The following is a 20,051-nucleotide window of genomic DNA, read 5'->3' on the forward strand; positions in this document are numbered from 1 at the left end:
GACCTTAAAGATTTGCACTGATCACCACTGTCTGGCTTGTGTTCCCCTGGGCCAGTGGCTTGCATCTGTCAAATGGCTGCTTGGGTTGAAAGAACAGTCTCTGGCAGGACAACTGAGAAGACTGAGATTGAAACCTCAGTTACAGTGTCCTCAGCACTGAACTCACCAGCTAAGCTAATCGGCACAGACACTTTGGCTCTTAAAAGAAAGTTGTGTTGTTGTTGTTTTTAATTGAAAACACCTACTCAAAACAGAAGAGAAATATTCTCTCAATTGCTTGTCATTCTTTCAGTTCAGGTTATATCTCTTTGATCTTTTGTGAAGGGCAGCATTCAGGGTTTCAGTTTTTAACTATTTGAATTATCAATCTTTTGTTTGTTTTGAAAGAAATAGACTCATTTCAGTTTGCTCTGTCATTGCTGCTGTTGCTGTTTTAATCTGTGAGGGTGTATAGAACCCAACCAATTTAGTGTTCTTCATATTGCATTTATTTTAGGTAGCTTGTGTAAGAAATATTTAAGCATATCAAAATTCTTTTTATTTTCCCTCCCAGGTTTCTAATATCATTTTCTTACTCAGATGAATTATACTCTCCTTCTGTGTTTATTGAAGAAAAATGTAATTAGGTAGCATATAATTGGTAATTAGCACTTTATACTTCATATATTATGTTATTGAAGGGATCTCTCGGTATACTGATTTAGGGGGAAAAGTGACTTTAATAAATGGATATTGTTGTTGTTTAGTTGCCACTTTATGTCTAACTCTGTCACCCCCATGGACTGTATTTAGTCCTCCAGGCTCCTTTGTCTGTGGGATTTCCCAGGCAAGAATACTGGTTGTTGTTGTTCGGACAACAGAATACTGTTGCTAAGCCATGTCCAACTCTTTGTGATCTCATGAATTCCTGTCCTTGACTATCTCCACTGTGATATAATAGTGGATAGAATACTGGAGTGGGTTGCCATTTCCTTCTCCAGGGGATCTTCCTGACCTAGGCATCAAAGCCACATCTCCTGCATTACAAGTAGATTCTTTACTGCTGAGCCACCAGGGAAGCCCAACATAAATGGGTGTATGACTTAGCTATTCCATTACTTAATTCATTCTTTTTCTGGAATGGATTGGTAATCTAGATTGATTGATTACTTTTTTCAGTGACACTGCATGTGGAATGATACTACAAAAGGAAAAACTAGTTTCTGTAATTTAATTAGCTCATTCTGTATCCATTATGAGGAAGGAAATAGCAGCCCACTCCAGTATTCTTGCCTGGAAAATCTTGTGGACAGAGGAGCCTGGTGGGCTATAGTCTATGGAGTCGTAAAGAGTCGAACACAGTTGAGCGATTAAGTACACACTATGATTTCTGTCTTCTCAGTAACTGATGAGTTTATTTTCCGAATCATACATGTTGATGGTCTTCATATCTTTCTGTTAATTGTTTTAAGATGTATTAGCACTCATGAATTAGCCTTACATTAAAATGTTAGCATACTTCTTTTAAGAAAATATTTATTTATTTTCCAGCATGCAGGATCTTTAGTTGTGGCATGCAAACTCTTAGTTGCTGCATGTGGGATCAAACCTTGGCCCCCTGCATTGGGAGCACAGTCTTAGCCACTGGACCATCAGGAAAGTCCCTATACTTCTTTTCATGTGAAACTTTTCCATGGTTCTCCTATATTCTCTGTAATATGAGGTGAAAAGAACTAGTTTTAGTTTCTAAGGCAGCAGTACATATAGGACATATTTACCAATAATACACTATGTAATTTATGAAAGAACCAAATCATCTTTTTTATGTCAGCTCTTTCTAACTTTCTAAGTTTTCCTGCTCTGTTCCTAACCTAACCTTGTATCTTTCATTAGTTATTTATTCCCAGTTGTGTAGACTCTTTGATGCTGCTGCCATCCAATCTTTTTAACATCACAAATAGAAGTTTCTTTTCTTTCATTATATTCTTGCTCAGAGAGGCAGATGGAATAGTACATAGGCTTCTGAAATGAAGAAGTTAGCATACATTATGGGTTTTATGGATTTATCCTGTTCTTAACATTTCTATTCCTGTATTTTGACTTTTGTTCAAAGAAGTTCAAAGTTGGACTGTGCTATCTGTTCTCTACTGGCTCTGTCACATCATAAGAAATTTAGCATCACTGTAGTTGAGGTAGCAATGAAAAGCATATGCTTTAAAGTAAAGCTTTAGGTCAATATTTATTGAAGTTATTATGTTAATATAGTTCCTGATTGGCTGAAAGGAGTTATTAGCTGTTTTAAAACTTTATTTTTTTACTCCTAGATAGTAGTTTTGTTCAAGGAAATTAACTTATTTATTGCTCTCGTAACACAATGTAAAGGTGAAATACTTGGTAAGTCTTCCTTTATTTTGTATTAGTGAAAAGCTTTTATTTGTGTTTACTCATAAAGAAAGCTAGTGAGGCTACCAAAGAATTAAATGCTGTTGAGTTTTGGTTTTATCAGTTAATCATCTTCACCTAATGATCTTATACAATTTGCATATATATATTTAGATTGCCTATGATTTTTTTTAAAGTAGAAAACTCCTTGTTATAATGCAATATTGAGAGATGCAGAAAATGCCATAGTTCTACACTCCTTTTATATAGAGTTGTTTAATTTAGCCTCCATGTTGTATGAGGATTGACAGTATTAAAAGGCATATAACAAATGTTCTGATTAGTAATAAAACCCACCTCTGAAAAATAGGCAAGAACATGTAGGTTTTTTCTTATACAAATGTAATACATGTGGAAGGAACCCAGCAATAACCTGAGACCTGGTTTCTCTTTGGAAGCTTAACTGGACTGTACAAGTTTGTCATCAGAAAATATGGGAATTTAGTGTTTCACACTGAACAACTCAGTTTCTTCCAGTATGTGCTGAACCCAGCGTCATGAAGGACGATTGTTAACATCTCTTCCCAATTCCACATTTAGAAATATCACTTTAGTAACTTGAAATCAGCTGTGTGGGAGGAAATTCATAAATGACAGAAATCAGGACTTCCATTTTCTTCTAAAGAGCTCATAGTTAAACATTTCCAGCCAACCACTGGTTTCATCCATTCATCCAACCATCTAACAAATATTTATTGAAATATAATGTGTGCCAGCTGAACCTTGTGATGAGGGCAAAAAAGATGAGTAACCTACAGTCTGTGCCATAAAACAGCTTACTGTTTGGTTTACTAAAATGTGTGGGCCAATAAAAAATGTTAGTGTAGATTATGTTTCCCAACTAATAAGTTAGGTGGTCTGTAATGGTGCTGCCATCTTGAGAGATCCTAAAGAACTCTTAGACAATGAAGTGGAATCCAGGAAAATTAGTACTAGGAAAAATTTAGTAGTTTTTCTCCTGGAAAAAAGTATATTTTTAAATACACTAAATTGGAAGTCTTTATATGTAACTGGACCCAAGAACATTGATGTGCAATAGCATAACCAGGTATTAGTTATGCTAATGTTTGTCAGAAAACATCCCAGGTGACATGTTGCTGGGGAAGGAATTTTCATTCTAACAGAAGTCAGAGACTTGGAGCCTTTAGATAACCTATGTAATCTGAAGTAAAATAATGAGTTCAGTCACTCAGTCATGTCCGACTCTTTGCGACCCCTTGAACTGCAGCATGCCAGGCCAGCCTGTCCATCACCAACTCCCGGAGTCTATCCAAACTCATGTCCATTGAGTTGGTGATACCATCCAACTATCTCATCATCTGTTGCCCTCTTCTCTTCCTGCCTTCAATCTTTCCCAGATCAGGGTCTTTTCTAATGAGTCAGCTCTTCTCATTGGGTGACCAGAGTATTGGAGCTTCAGCTTCAGCATCAGTCCCTCCAGTGAATATTTAGGACTGATTCCCTTTAGGATTGACTGGTTTGATCTCCTTGCACTCCAAGGGATTCTCAAGAGTCTTTTCTGGTACCACAGTTCGAAAGCATCAATTCTTTGGCACTCAGCTTTCTTTATGGTCCAACTGTCACATCCATACATGACTACTGGAAAAACCATAACTTTGACTATACCTGTAGAGGCAAATAAAATTTTCTCTTTTTTTTTGCAATGCCTAAGGGATTTTTCATTTTTATGTGGTTCTGTTAGTCAGGAATTATTAAACTCTTAAAAGCAGATGTTAGAAAGCTTGCATAAATAAGGCCCTGGGGTTTAACACTGCCATGTACCTGCTTCAGGGATGTTCCCATTGCTCTTCACACACTTCTGTTGCCTGTGCTATAACCAGGGATGGTTATATCAGTTATAGCGACCTAAATTGATAAACCCCTTGACACAGCGTCATTGTAAATACAGACCTGAAGTGTTTGGGTTATTTGCAGCCTTGCTCAGGAGATAAGAGTGAAAGGGGAGTTACTGAAAACAACAACAGAGACTATGGCAATATGATTTTACAGAGATTTTTTTTAAACCTGAGTAATCTGAAAAAGAAGTCAAGATTTCTTTGATTACTTAATGGATAAAAGAGCTACCATATTGACTCTTCAGTGGTAGGAAAAGAAGTGAAGAGAAGAGAAGAGAAAAACCTGTCTTCTTGGATCTCCCTTATTCTTCAGATAAAATTTATAAAGTACTTTTAGACAACAGAAAACTGTGGAGGCTCGGAACTTATTGGGTAATGTACCTGTGTGAACCTCCTTAGAAAGCACTTTTACCTACTAAGACCATGTCCTCAAATTGCCCTCCTGACTACCTCAGCCATCTGAGCATTTTGATAATACATGTCTCCCTCCATGAGGCCTTTTATTTTCATTTAAGAGTACTGTCAGAGCCATTAGTTCCATTCCTTAAGTTGTGTATTTGTGAATGTATTTATTAAGCATCAAAGTTACATTACAAAATGTTACATACCTATGTGTGTCTCTGTAGGTATGAGAATGATAGTATCAGTGATATATGGCAAGGGTTATTAGACAGCAATCTGTTGGCACATAACGTGAACTTTTTTATTTATTTATTTTTGGCTGCACTGGGTCTTTGTTTCTGTGAGTGGGCTTTCTCTAGTTGCAGGGAGCAGGGGCTAGGCCAGTTGTGTGGTGTGCAAGCTTCTCTTGTGAAGCATGGGCTCTAGGGCTTCAGTTGTAGTGCACTGGGTTTAGTTGTTCCTCAGCATGCGGAAATCTTCCCAGACCAGGGATCAAACCCTTGTCGCTTGCATTGGCAGGCAGATTCTTAACCACTTAGCCACCAGAGAAGTCCTAAAGTGAACTTTAAGTCACTCTTCACCATCATGCAGCTTCTCTCCTCCTGGTGCCCTTGAAATTTGTTAGACTTCCCAGCGGAGAGCCCAGACATGAGGTGTTTGTACCATCTCTTGCCTCACCCAGACACTCATTGCACACACTCACTCCCCTGGGATTTCACTTGCTGGAGGCTTTGTGAAAATGGAAATGGCCCTTCCTTCCAGATAGTTTAGTGGCCCCCAGAGTATTGTCCTATAATGTTGAATTAAATAGTATCAGTACTGTAACATTCATGAAAAGTAACTTGGCCTATATACCCTGGGCTTAAAATACATCAAATATATGGATTCATGAAGACATAGGACATTTTTGGCTTTCCTTTAAGTTCTCAGTTATTTATGGTTTTAATTTTTGTTTTTAATATATAATTTTTGTTTGTTTTTCTGATATCTCTATTGAAATTCCCTTAAAGTAGGAAGATAGAGAATAAAGGGAAAAGGTATTAACAATTAGAAAGGCTGAGAAAGAAGTCCTTACATATTTTGAAGGTTAACCTATAGTTTTCTTTTTTAAAAAAATCTTTTTCTTCTTCCAATCCTAATTGTCTTTGAAAGCTATTTGCAAATTTGAAGTTAGAAGTTCAAGAATGTAGAATTTATTAGTGGTAATTTTTTTTATATGTTAGAATCTTTTATGATTGTTAAGAAAAATGCCATAGAAGTAGTAGTATTGATTCAGTCAGTTCAGTTCAGTTCAGTTCAGTTGCTTAGTCGTGTCCAACTCTTTGTGACCCCATGAACCGCAGCATGCCAGGCCTCCCTGTCCATCACCAACTCCCAGAGTCCACCCAAACCCATGTCCATTGAGTCGGTAATGCCATCCAACCATCTCATCCTTTGTCTTCCCCTTCTCCTCCTGCCCTCAATCTTTCCCAGCATCAGGGTCTTTTCAAATAAGTCAGCTCTTCGCATCAGGTGGCCAAAGTACTGGAGTTTCAGCTTCAACATCAGTCCTTCCAATGAACAGACTGTTCTCCTTTAGGATGGACTGGTTGGATCTCCTTGCAGTCCAAGGGACCCTCAACAGTCTTCACCACCACCACAGCTCAAAAGCATCAATTCTTCAGCACTCAGCCTTCTTTATAGTCCAACTCTCACATCCATACATGACCACTGGAAAAACCATGGCCTTGACTAACCGGACCTTTGTTGACAAAGTAATGTCTCTGCTTTTTAATACGCTGTCTAGGTTGATCATAACTTTTCTTCTAGGGAGCAAGCGTCTTTTAATTTCATGGCTGCAGTCACCATCTGCAGTGATTTTGGAGCCCAGAAAAATAAAGTCAGCCACTGTTTCCACTGTTTCCCCATCTATTTGCCATGAAGTGATTGGCCTGGATGCCATGATCTTAGTTTTCTGAATGTTGAGCTTTAAGCCAACTTTTTCACTCTCCTCTTTCACTTTCATCAAGAGACTCTTTAGGTCTTCAGTTTCTGCCATAAAGGTGGTGTCATCTGCATTCAGTCAAACATAGTTTAATAGAAAACATGTGTTTGACTCTTGGCTCCATAATTATACTTTAGAAAAAAAGTGAAATTTGAACTTGTTGAACCCACACGTGGTCATTTTTAGTAAGCTCTATTTGGGTTATTTTAAATTTTTCTTTTCAGAGCAGAGAAATGACTCCAAGGTCCATTTTCTTCACAAGTTAATTCTAGAGAATAGGCTACATGGAGGAGAATATGGCTTGCTTTTTAATTTGGTTTTGATCCCCTTATGTGTAACTGCCACAGAGTATGAGAATTCCCACAGTGTTTTAGATCTTTTCCAGTAGAACCTCTGCTTTTTCTTACAAGAAGTGCAGTGATAATATGATCATCCACTTAACAAGACTTAGGGATAGAATATGTTTTTCAGAAAAAGTAAATAGATGTAAATGGTTAGTTTGACGCCATTTTAGGTGATTAAAGTTTCTGTTTTCTTTCTTGGGAATAGGTCATCGCAAATGACAGAAGTCCTTTGGTGGGTAAAATCCACTGGGAGAAAATGGTGAAAAAGGTGTCGAGATTTGGAATACGTACAGGCACGTTTAATTGCTCCAGTGACCCCAGGTAAGTTGATGGCAATTCTTAGAATTTGAGTTCTGACCAGAAGTTTTTAATAAAGACAGTGGTATTAGAAGCCTGTTTGAAAATTAATCAGCATGCTTAGCACAGTGTTAGTTACACGGATGCTTGATTAATAGTTTTTGATCACTGGCAGTTATTTACTTTCTTTCAGATCTCTTTTTATCTGATTCTCCTGTGCTGTTTCTAACAGGGTGACTCTTTAGAGTATGTCTTTGGTCTTTTTTGTTTCAATTTTATTTCCCAAAGAGACTTCAGTACATTTATGGCTTTAGGTGACACCTTTGTGCTAATCTAAATCTTCCTTAATTTGAACTTCTAGTTTGCAGTTTGACACTTGTTTCCATCTGCCCTACGAGTAATGCAGATGGAATATGTTCCCTAAACCTAGTGTTCAAATTCATATTCATCTTTTTCTTTAGTAAATCATGTGTCCTTTCTGCCTTTTCTGTCCTTTACTGTTTCTTTTTTTCATTTTCTCAGACAAGAATCTTTGCAGGCGTTTTTGTTTTTCTTTTTGTCATCATCTCCAGTATTTAGTCTGTCACATTATATTGTTCTACTATCCCATTGTTCTTCAAAATGCATTTTATTTGAATTTCTAGTGCCTCCAAGTTATAACTTGAATTAATTTTATTTAATTATCCAGTTAATAAATATTTAGTGAAGGATTAGCATGTACAGCATGTTCTGTTTAGTGCTGAGGACAGGGCATAGCATATGTACATAGAAACCCCCATGTTAGGTAGTTTCTAATGTAGGTAGACACGCTTGTTACCTATGTCCCTTTTATGTGGTCAAGTGAGAGACCCATTGGCTGAAGAAAACCTGCCTCCACTACTGCTTCACCTCGATTCTCCCACCTTTCTCCTTCAGGCTCATGTTTGCTTTGATTTTCCTCATGGTGCTTGTTTTGCTCACTTGTAACATAGGCTGAGACCTGTGGGAGGAGGACCCCTTAAAAGTTGAGGATAAGAAGGGACGTTGTTGTGTCTCCTCACTCACATGTAATCTCCTCATTTACCCACAAAGCTCCCCTTCTCACCTTTACCACAGAATCTTGATCGTGTTGTGATGCCTTTGGTTTAAATGTCCATGATAGCCTAAGTGTTCATGTTCTTATGAAAAGGAAATCATTCTTATTTTTATCTTTTGTTTACCAAAGAGAATTGCACTTGGTCTTATTCCATCATTCCCAAATAGAGTATAGGTGAAAGATCTCCCCCCAACCCTACTGGTGATTGCAATACCAGAATGAATGATAATTCTAATATATTAATATTTTTTTTGAGATAATGCCAAAAGTCAGTACTTAACATTGCTAATTTATTGAAAAATATTCAGAATTTATTTTTTTAAAAAATAACTAAATAATACATTTAAATACTATAGCTTTTAAATACATTAGAAAATATCAAGTAAAAACAAATATACAAAAATATAAAGTTTAAACACATTTCAGTCTAATATAAATTCTTAGATCACATTAATAGAGAACTCAAAATGAAACTAAGAAGAGTATAAAGTGAAAATAATCTATTAAGCATGAAAACCTGAAGGAAATAGTATACTGATTTTTAATATAATCTTGTGAAGGAAAATGCGTCAGCACTTCAGTCTTGTGCGACTCTGTGCAACCCCACAGATGGCAGCCCACCAGGCTCCTCCGTCCCTGGGATTCTCCAGACAAGAATACTGGAGTGGGTTGCCATTTCCTTCTCCAATGCATGAAAGTGAAAAGTGAAAGTGAAGTTGCTCAGTCATGTCCGACTCTTAGCGACCCCATGGACTGTAGCCTACCAGGCTCCTCTGTCCATGGGATTCTCCAGGCAAGAATATTGGAGTGGGTTGCCATTTCCTTCTCCACATAAGTGTCATAATTGAGTCCTAATTTAGTACAAATTTTTCTAGCTTTTCTTTTGAAAAGCCCTGTTTGATTTTGTACCAGCTAAGGAATGATAAAGAGAAACATACAAGCTACCTTTAAGTTTCCTCTGAATCCTTCTTCTTGATCTTCAGATAATCCTACCTCTTCTTTATGATGGAGGGCTATAGTCCATAGGGTTGCAAAGAGTCAGACATGACTGACTGTCTGTCCATGGGATTCTCCAGGCAGGAGTGCTGGAGTGGGTAGCCATGCCCTCCTCCAGGGGATCTTCCTGACAGAACCCTCGGTCTTGTGGCTCCTGCATTGCAGGCAGATTCTTTACCGCTGAGCCACCAAGAAGGCCCATTTATGATGGAAGAGACCCTTTTTGAGCAACTTTTTCTTTTTTGCTGACTGCAGCTATCATTTTTTGTTATTAAAGAGACATTTTTACATCATCTTCTCTAGTCTCATCACAAAGATAAAGATCTTGATGCGGAGTTATTTATATCTGTTTCAATATTGTTATGTTCATTTCCTTTTATTTGGAAAGTCTGTTCTTGCCATAGATGATGTGCTTAGTCAGGGTCATTTTTTTCTTTCTTTTTTTTTTTTGAAGATTATAGAGATATAGAAGAACAAAATAGGGAGATAATAGAAAAGTGTTCAGAATGTCAGTGCAGTGTGTAACTGGGCAGGGAATAGTGTTATTCAGCAAGTATTTTAATATGTTGAATAGTTTCATCATCCTGATCTCAGATTTTTAAAATCAGCAATACTCTATCCCCCTACTACCTGTGTTGGTTTCTTTGACTGTAGTTCTTTCTCTGGGGTGGCCTCAGGCACAGCCTCCTCTGACATGCTGGCCCCACTGTAGAGTAGTACTTCCCTGACCTGATTGGCTCCCCTTAAGAACGTTCAGAACCACCACTCTGTGCAGCATCTGACTCTGTCCGTGCCGGCAGTTTTCATTTCTTTCCCACACAGCCTTCTTACCTGGCCTCAATTCCTCTCATTCCCCAACCTAGTGATCTGTCTCAGGGAGCTTTTCCCTGTCAGGTCTATTCTCTGCTCTTTTATTCCCCCATCTTTGGAGAAAGTAGAAAGTGAAGTGGGACATGTATCTTTAAGAGGTCAGAGAAGTTGTACAGGGATAGTAGAGAATGGATGGGGGACCCTGGAATTATAGCAGTTGAGTGATAAACGGGCTAGGAGGGCTTATGGTGAAAGAACCATGGGTGGGGACCCATGGAATAAGCAGGGAAGGGAAAGGATGGAGGAGTCTTGTGAGTGGGACAGGAAGGCCAGGGAAGACAGTGACCTTGTCTGAAGAAACAACAGTTTATAAACAATACCAAAGGTTCTTTTTTTTTTCAACATTCCTTTTTAAAATATAATGTGCCATACCAGGATGGCGCACTAAATACCAACACTCAGTAGCCATGGGTTTTTTTTTTTCCTTTAATCCTTTTTAGTCTTCAAATTGTCTGAGAGATCTCAAAAATTTTAAGAATGGGAGGATATTTTTGTGATATATTTATGTGTTGTCACTTTAAAAAGTTTTTTTGAATTAGCAGTAAGAAAATTTTATATGGATATATGGCAATATAATATTATTTAAAAAATAATATGCGCATTAGTCTTATTTTCTGTTTAGCAATTGGGTTTTAAGATTGATATGATATACTTTGTGTGTTGGATTTCAAGTCTAGAAAACATGATTTAATCTGAAAGATACATGATGACAAACAAAATCTTATTGTCCTGGGTACTCTTAAATCTGCAGTGATAAACCTTAAAACTATCAATGTCACTTATCTCTGAACTGAAAAGAAAGTACATAGGGCATTTGTTTTCTTCCATGAAGAAATATATTAACTAAGACTTTGCCTGTTTTATAGGGTAAAATTTTCTATCAGAAAGACTGTAATTTAATTTATGACACAAATCAGAAAAGCCAAATATTCTCTAAGGTGGTTATAGAAATATGAAAATAATGACCAAGAGTAGAAATGTGTCATCACAAGTATCCCATACAATTAAAAACGTAAAACGAGTTAGGTAATTAAGATGTAAATAAGACAACTATCTATATGGAGTTCACTTGTGGTTTTGGTGGGAGTGGGGGTGGAGGAAAAACTAGCATTCATGTCAGTGAATTATTATTTTGCATTGAACAAAGACAGAGTAGCAGGTATTTTATTCTGTAGGAGTATATAATTTTCAAACCATTTCAATTAAAGCTGTATTGATATTAATGGTATCTATGTTAAGGAGGTAAATCTACTAAACAAGCTGAGTTGTGGTCTCTAATCCTGAGTCACCTAGATAGTTTCCCAGAGTCATTACTAATGTTGTCTTCACTTATCTTAAAATTGTATCATGAAATCCTGAGGTAAAATTGATATTGTCTTCATAAAACCATGTGCCATGTATATCAAGACTTCTTTCTCTCTTAATCTAATCATATAAATGTGTAATATGCTTATGTAATTTAATTAAATGTAATCTATGCTTACTAAGCATAATATTTATGATTTTCACATTAGTATTCTGAATAGCACAATAAAAAAGTAAATGCTTTCTACCATTCATTTACAAATCTGTAGTGAACAAAATGTATCCGCCTAGTAGATTTTGTTTTTTCCAACTTTACTGAAGTAAATTCATATGTCATAAAACTCCACATGGTAGGTTTTTAGGAAAGACTTTTTTGGAAAAAGAAGGAAACTGTTTCACTGATTATCTCTCCACTGTAATTACAGCAGCTGTTTTCATTTTCTGGAATCTCCTTTCATTCATCTTGTAGTTTGTTTTTTTTTTTTTTAGAAGGAGACGTTTGTCACAAATATTATATATAGCAAGACCATGTCCATTTCCAAGAGGATTGGAGTCATGACCCCATTGGATAAAACTAAACAAATAATTTAATTTTAAATTCTTCTATATTTACTCTGTTGTAAAATGGGAGTCATCCTTGGACTGAATCTCTTTTTTTTAAGTAATTTTATATTTACAGAAGAGTGATAAAGATAGTATAGAGTTGCCATATATATCTTTCACCAAGTTTAGTTAGCATTTACATAACTGTGGTATAATGATCTAAAAAAATTAACACTGGTACAATACCATTTATTACATTACAGACTTTATTCCAATTTCACCAGTTTTCCAACAATATCCTTTTATCCTGAGTCTCTTCTTAATCTGAAAACTTACTATCTTTGTTTCCTGTATGTTAAATACTCCTCTTCATGGTCCCCATTAAAAGATGAGCATGTATCTAAAACATAGGACTTGCTCTTTACTTGTTGAGCTTTTGTGCAGATTTCTCTGTGATGGTGTTTGTGTGCATCAGGCATTGTGGTGGGTGCTTGGGTTAATAAATGTGTGCAGCATGGCTCCTACCCTCAGGAATTTGCATTCAAGTCAGGGACTCAGCATACAAGATAATCCATTTCCTTCTCTCTTCTTTGCCCACCTGAATCTAACCATTCTTCAAGACCTAGGTCAGTTCCCAAACCTTTCACGAAATCTTCACCAATTCAAACTCCCAATGAGAGTCCCTTTTTTTGAACTTCATTTACATTATTTAGTGGTAGGATATATACAGTTTTATTCTTTTGTCTCCTTAATTGGATTTTAAATTTTTTGTGAACAGGAATCATTTTCCTATTATCTTTTGGATCTTACCAACACATAATGCATTGTTGTTGGTTAGTCTCTAAGTCATATCCAACTCTTTGCGACTCCATGGACTGCAGCACTCCAGGCTTCCCTGTCCTTCACTCTGTCCTGAAGTTTGCTCAAACTCATGTCCATTGATTTGGCGATGCCATCCAGCCATCTCATCCTCTGTTGCCCCCTTTTCCTTCTCCCCTCAATCTTTCCCAGCATTAGGGTCTTTTCCAATGAGTTGGCTCCTCACATTAGGTGGCCAAAGTTTTGGGGCTTCAGCTTCAGCATCAGTCCTTCCAATGAATATTCAGGGTTAATTTCCTTTAGGATTGACTGGTTTGATCTCCTTGTCCAAGGGACTCTCAAGGGTCTTCTCCAATAATGCATTAGTAGGTTCATAATAGATGCTGGAAGTATGTGTCAGTTCCCTTGACTCTAAGGCTTTTTAAGCTCTAAGGTTTTTGTTTAAAAAAAAAAAAAAGGAGAGATAAAGGGAGAAACATAGAGGTAAAAACAAAAAAATGATGAAAAGCTTTGCTTTTCCTCTTTACAGCTGCCAGATATTGGTACTATTGGTTGTTTACAGGTTTATTTGTTTTTGGGGAAGAGGGTATCTTTGAAGGACTGTGGAAATTATCAGGGAAAGACAAACTGTACAACAGGGAAGATAAGCAAACTAGTTTATCTAGCAGCCTTGCTGTTTACTTACAGTTCCCTCTCTTACAGATACTGCAGGAGAAGAGGCTGGGTTCGATCCACACTCATTATGTCTGTTCCACAAACGAGTACTTCCAAAGGGAAAGTCATGCTTAAAGAGTACAGTGGGCGCAAGATAGAAGTAGAGCACATTTTTAAGTGGATAACTGCTCATGCAGCTTCTCGGATCAAAACCATTTATAATGCTGAACGCTTGAAAGAAGAATGGAATAAAAGTGATCAATATTGGGTAAAAATATACCTATTTGCAAACCTGGACCAACCACCAGCTTTCTTCTCTGCACTAAGCATAAAGTTTACTGGAAGAGTTGAGTTTATTTTTGTAAATGTGGAAAAGTGGGACAACAAGAGTTATATGACAGATATCGGTGTCTATAACATGCCATCATACATACTTAGAACTCCCGAAGGAATTTACAGATACGGAAACCACACAGGCGAGTATATATCTCTTCAGGCCATGGATTCATTTTTGCGCTCCTTACAACCTGAAGTAAATGATTTGTTCGTTTTGAGCTTGGTTCTCGTTAACCTTATGGCTTGGATGGACTTATTTATCACACAAGGAGCTACCATCAAGCGATTTGTGGTTCTCATAAGCACTTTAGGGACCTATAATTCTCTATTAATTATCTCCTGGCTACCTGTGTTGGGCTTTTTACAGCTCCCTTACTTAGATAGCTTTTATGAATATAGCTTAAAATTGTTGAGATATTCCAATACCACCACATTGGCTTCATGGGTAAGGGCAGACTGGATGTTTTATTCCTCACACCCAGCCTTGTTTCTTAGTACGTACCTTGGACATGGTTTACTAATTGATTACTTTGAGAAGAAGAGACGGCGCAACATCAACAGTGATGAAGTCAATGCCAATAACTTAGAATGGTTATCAAGTCTATGGGACTGGTACACCAGCTACCTCTTCCACCCGATTGCTTCTTTCCAGAACTTTCCTGTAGAATCTGATTGGGACGAAGACCCTGACTTGTTCTTGGAGCGATTAGCTTTCCCCGATCTTTGGCTTCACCCCCTGATACCGACCGATTATATTAAAAACTTGCCGATGTGGCGATTTAAATGTCTTGGAGTCCAGTCTGAAGAGGAAATGTCGGAGGGTTCTCAAGATATTGAGAATGACTCAGACAGTGAGAGCACAGACACTTTGAGCAGTGAGAAGGAAGTGTTTGAAGATAAACTGAGCATCATTCACAGTTCTCCAGGAAGAGCAAGTCACTGTGATGCTGAGGCTTGTTCCTGTGCCAATAAATATTGTCAGACCAGCCCTTATGAAAGGAAGGGGCGGTCCTATGGATCTTATAGCGCTAATGAAGATATGGAACCTGATTGGTTAACTTGGCCTGCTGATATGCTGCACTGTACTGAATGTGTTGTATGCCTAGAGAATTTTGAAAATGGATGTTTGCTAATGGGGTTGCCTTGTGGTCATGTGTTCCATCAGAATTGCATTGTGATGTGGTTAGCTGGGGGCCGACACTGTTGCCCTGTCTGCCGGTGGCCTTCTTATAAAAAAAAGCAGCCATATGCACAACACCAGCCCTTGTCAAATGACTTCCCATCTTAACCATGTGCAATTTGTCCTTTATAAGCTTTGCGTATCTTACAGCCTGCCTTTTTAATGTTAGTCACAATGTTTTTGTGGTTTGACGTTTAGTTTAATGTTAGTGCAGTGACAGGAAATACACATTATGCTAATGTTGATGACAATTATTTGGTTGCCTTGTATGTCAATTTGAATGCATACTTAATTGTAAAAATTTTTATTTACAACATTGGAAATTCAGAAGTTAATGTTCTTTTGTAAGCACAAAGGAAGTATGATAGAAATTTATCTTCTCAAGACTTTACAAGGTAGGATCAAATCCTAATGGAATTGAGGCAGTTTCTTATCCTACATGTTTCCTTGCTTTTTACAATTTCTGTCCAGCACCTCTTGGTTAAATAATGTATGCTCTGAGACATGAAATTAAAACAGACCTATGAAATAAATTATTTTAAAACCAGAAGATTACAGTTTTTCTAATGTTAGATTGTTTTTAATAAGGTGGCTGAGTGCTCTAAGTGTTTTGCTTGTTTGCTAATTTCACAGTTGAGTCAGATACGATTCTTGATTCATGTGGCGGAGGTGGGGTGGTGGGGGAGACAGATTATGTTGCTGACACCGACCAGTCCTCCTTGGTTAGCTTTGATGGGAAGAAATTTCATGGTGGGTGTTTTTAAAAGTATTAAATCATTTACGAGTATATTCAAGTAAACAAAATCAGCTATAGCATACTAGCCACACATAGATTAGTTGATATATTTTTCCTGACTTTTTATTTTGAAAAAAATTTTTAACTATAGAGAAGTTGGAAACATAGTACAGTGAACATTGATTTGTTTCATTCACCAGGTGTTTACATCTTGTTACATTTTCTTTGTCTCCTCTCTCATTACATTTTCTTTGTCTCCTCTCTCTATGTCTATAATCTTTTTTTTCTTTTCTCTTTTTTTTTTCCTGATTCCTTTGAGAATAAATTTCAGTTATCATGATGCTTCCATACCATTAAATGTATCATCATGTGTCTCCTAAGAACAAAGACATTTTTTACACGTCCACCACACCATCATCACACCCAGGAAATGTAATGTTGATTTAATAATATCTAATACACAATTCATACTCCCCAGTTGCTCCCAAAATATTCTGTATCTTTATATGTTTCTGTTTTGTTTTCATTGGGAATTCAGACAGGGTTTATGCATTGGGTTTAGTCTCTTTTCTTTCATTCATTTCTCTAGAGCAGTCACCCTGCCCTACCCCCTGCCCCCCCCCCCCCCCTTTTAAGTCTTTTCTGACGTTTTTGCAGAGTACAGGCTAGTTGTCTTATGGAGTGTTCCACATTTCTGGATTTGTCTTGAGTGTTTCTTCATAATTAGATTTAGATGAAAGAACTTTGCCTAGGTGGTTTCTGTTTCTCATTTGTATAACATCAGGAGTGCATGATATCAGTTCATCCCATTGTTGATGATGCTGAATTTGCTCAGGTAATATCTGCTTTATTTTTGCAATGTAAGGTATTTTCCACTTGATAATTAAGAAGGAATCTGTGAGGCCGTGTGAGTATCCTGTTCTTCAGCAACCTTTAACCTAATGGCTTTAACATCTGTTGATGATTGTTAGCCTGAATCTGTTACTAAATAGGAGTTGTGATATGGAGATTTTTAAATTCCGTCCTTCATTCTTCATTTAATAGTGGCATTTTTTTGTGTGTATAGAGGAGCTTTCCATTTTTTCATCTCATACTTTGAAATGTCACTGTAGATCAAGATTCTTTTTATATTCAGCATGTTAAAATTCATTATTCTTTTTGATGCACAAATCATTCCAAATTTGGTAAGCGGGAGCCCCTCTAAGCTCGTTCTTATGTCCTGTTGACATCCCTTTCAATCTTGAAACACTTCATTGCTTTTTGACACAAGATATTCCAGACTCACTTTGTATTTTCCCTGGCCCAACCCTGTAATACGTCATTTCTTCAAAGCATCCAAATTTCATGGGGGACTTTTTAATATCCTTTACCTTCTGTCCCTCAAAATGGTAAGAAAATTAAATTTTCTCTTTCTGAATTGCTGCTGAGTTGCTAGCAGAAACATTTTTTTCCTTCATGGTGCACTGAGCCTCATTTTCATACAGGAATGGGAATAGTAAGGAATAGCGGTTACTAACTTTGTATTAATATTCAGAAGCTTTTTAAAATTTTTAAATAAAGAGTATAAGCACTGCTCCTTGTACTCTTATTTTCCTTTTGGAAAAGCAAATGTTACTATAAATGTTTCCTAGAGTTCTGCCGTTGGTTCACTGTTCTTTTCTCTCTGGTGTTTTCAGCAGATGTCCCAAATCACCATGTTCAGGCACAGACCCCTCCCCAGATCTTCAGTTTCATGTATAGCTGTCTGCTTAACAGCTCCTTCTAAGTGCTCTTAAGTAGTTAGTGAGTCTCAAAGCAGCTCTTGCTTCTCTCTCCGTATCCCCTAGTCTTCCTCTTATGGTCCTGATTTCAATTCTTAGATATAATATTGTCCATTATGAAGTGTATTTTATGGAAAAGGAAATGGCAACCCACTCCAGTATTCTTGCCTGGAAAACCTCATGGATAGGGGAACCTGGTGGGCTACATTCCATGGGGTCACAAGTCAGATATGATTTGGCAACTAAATCACCACCACTACCATAGATAGTTTAAAAGATAATTGAAATGTCTCCTCCAGCATCCCAGGGCACACCACACTTTTGGAGACTACAGGCATACCTTGGAAATATTGCAAGTTTGGTACCAGTTCACTGCAAGTGAAGTGTGGCAGTAAAGCCAGTCATAGGAATTACTTGGTTTCCCGGTGCATATAAAAGTTATGTTTTAAAACAGTTATGTTTACACTACTGAAGTCTATTAAATATGCAATAGCACATCTAAGAAACAATGTACATACCTTGTTTTAAAAAGTACTTTATTGCTTAAAAAATGCTATCACCTAAATCTCCAGCAAGTTGTAATCTTTGCAATATATTGAGTAGTATTAGCCTAGAAGATAAACCAATCTCCTTACCACTGGCTTACAAGGCCCTGGCCTAACTTACACACATCGTGATTATACCGCCTGCCTCTTCAGGGTCATGTTCTACTTGTTCTCAGCTTGGTGCTCGTCTGTCCCCTCTCACATGTTCTCACTCCTCTTCTAGGCTTTATCTGGCTAGATCCCACTTCCTCCAGAAATGCTACATGTCCTACCCATCTTTTCTTTCCCTTCCAGGCTTATGAGGAGATACAGATACGTTTACAGTGAAAGCTCTGGTGGCAGTCAACCTACTCAAGTGACCACACTTACTGTTTCAAATAATGGAGCAACCCCATTTCTCCTTGCCCTTTCCTCATATGTGCCCTTTTTTTTTTTTTTTTTTAAAGCCTCACCATTTGGCATGTGGGATGTTTGTTCCCCGACCAGGGACTGGACTCACACATCCTGCATTGGGAGTGCAGAGTCTTAACCACTGGACCACCAGGGAAGTCCTGCCCTTCTTATACCAGAGATAGCTGGTATATGCCTGTCCTAGTTAGTTGCATTGTATTAAAACTATGCACATGTCTTTTTCAGGTGAACTCCTTTAAGGTAGGAACTGTGCTCTATTCATTAAATTCATTAAATATATCAACATGCTTGGCATAAAGTGGAGGTAATACCTTTGAATGCTAGACATGCTATAAAAGTATTACAGTAAGGTCAAGGAGTAAATAGTCGATAGAGGTTCAGGTCTTCAGAGAAGGTTGCATATGTACTTGCTAAGTCACTTCAGTCATGTCCTACTCTGCAAACCTATCGACTGTAGCCCACCAGGCTCCTCTGTCTATGGGATTTCCTGGCAAGAATACTGGGGTAGATTGCCATTTCCTTCTCCAGGGTATCTTCCTGACCCAGGGTCTGAACCCAGGTCTCCTGTGTCTCCTGCATTAGCAGGTGGATTCTTTACCTCCGAGCCACCAAGGAAGCTTGATTCATCCTTTAATTGTGAAGCATAGCAAACAATGCTTTTGTCAGGTTTTCCTGGAGGTAGAGAATTGAAGGAGATATTCAAGATTGACAGACTCTGAACTTTAACTGATTTTTGCTTTTCTTTTTAAGTTTGAATTCTTAGAGCGACCTAGTGAATTTAACTAACAATTCCAAGTATGTAGGCTTTATAACTCCTGAACTCTGGTTAACTGTAATAGTGGGATGCACAATTGTGTTCTCACGAGTTTTTTCTTATCTTCTCTAATTATTTCTTGTGTAAATCTTTTCTTTCTTTAAAAATGATAAGTTCCCTGAAGGCAGAAGTAATGCTATAATCTACTGTTATATCCTTAACATGTTAGACCCAGAGTAGATATTCAATAAAGAATATTCACTTGCATTTTATAAATCTTCTCTAATTTTGCCCTTTACTAAACTTTTCACCACCTGTCTAGTATGTTTAGTCAGTGTTGTTACTCTTAGTAAAATTCTACAAACTTTTTTTCATTTGGGAATGGACTTTGAGAACATCATCTATTTGTTAATAAAGGATCTGGTGACATGTTTCCGCCTGGGTAACAATCTGGAGTTTGAGGAGGTCCTTTCACAAAGACAAGAGTAGTAGCATTTCAGATGCAGCAAAAGGGAAGTTAGAACTCTGATATTTTCAGGGCCACTTTTGTTATATTGTTTAAATGCTCCCCATTTAGTTTTACTAATTTCCTGAGCCAAGTGGCTAAAACAATAGGTTTCTGGAACAAAATGCCTCTGAGCTGACTCCCAGCTTTGTTGCCAGAGGCTCGGATAGGAAGCATCCCCTAAAATGCCAAGCACAGGAATATCTTGGGCTTTTTAAACAGTATTATTCAAATTATTTGTTAGCATTGAGCATGGTG

At 37.5% G+C, this 20,051-nt stretch overlaps 1 protein-coding gene across 3 annotated transcripts in view; it reads left to right on the top strand.

The window, feature by feature from the left end:
• The window catches only part of LOC110134792 (charged multivesicular body protein 3), an 81,324-nt gene that overhangs the window by 5,800 nt on the left and 55,473 nt on the right, over positions 1–20,051 (top strand). For 2 of the 3 annotated variants that reach the window (XM_020889467.2, XM_070479454.1), the window contains exons 3-4: positions 7,213–7,328; positions 13,615–15,632. The exons of the other annotated variant lie outside the window; for it this stretch is intronic. In XM_020889467.2, the coding sequence (XP_020745126.1) occupies positions 7,213–7,328; positions 13,615–15,190 (1,692 nt within the window). In that variant the 3' untranslated portion in view covers positions 15,191–15,632. Of the gene's footprint in view, positions 1–7,212; positions 7,329–13,614; positions 15,633–20,051 lie in introns of those variants that run through there. 3 annotated transcript variants of the gene reach the window in all.

Source organism: Odocoileus virginianus, chromosome 2 (genome assembly GCF_023699985.2).
Source record: "Odocoileus virginianus isolate 20LAN1187 ecotype Illinois chromosome 2, Ovbor_1.2, whole genome shotgun sequence".
Taxonomy (NCBI): domain Eukaryota; kingdom Metazoa; phylum Chordata; class Mammalia; order Artiodactyla; family Cervidae; genus Odocoileus; species Odocoileus virginianus.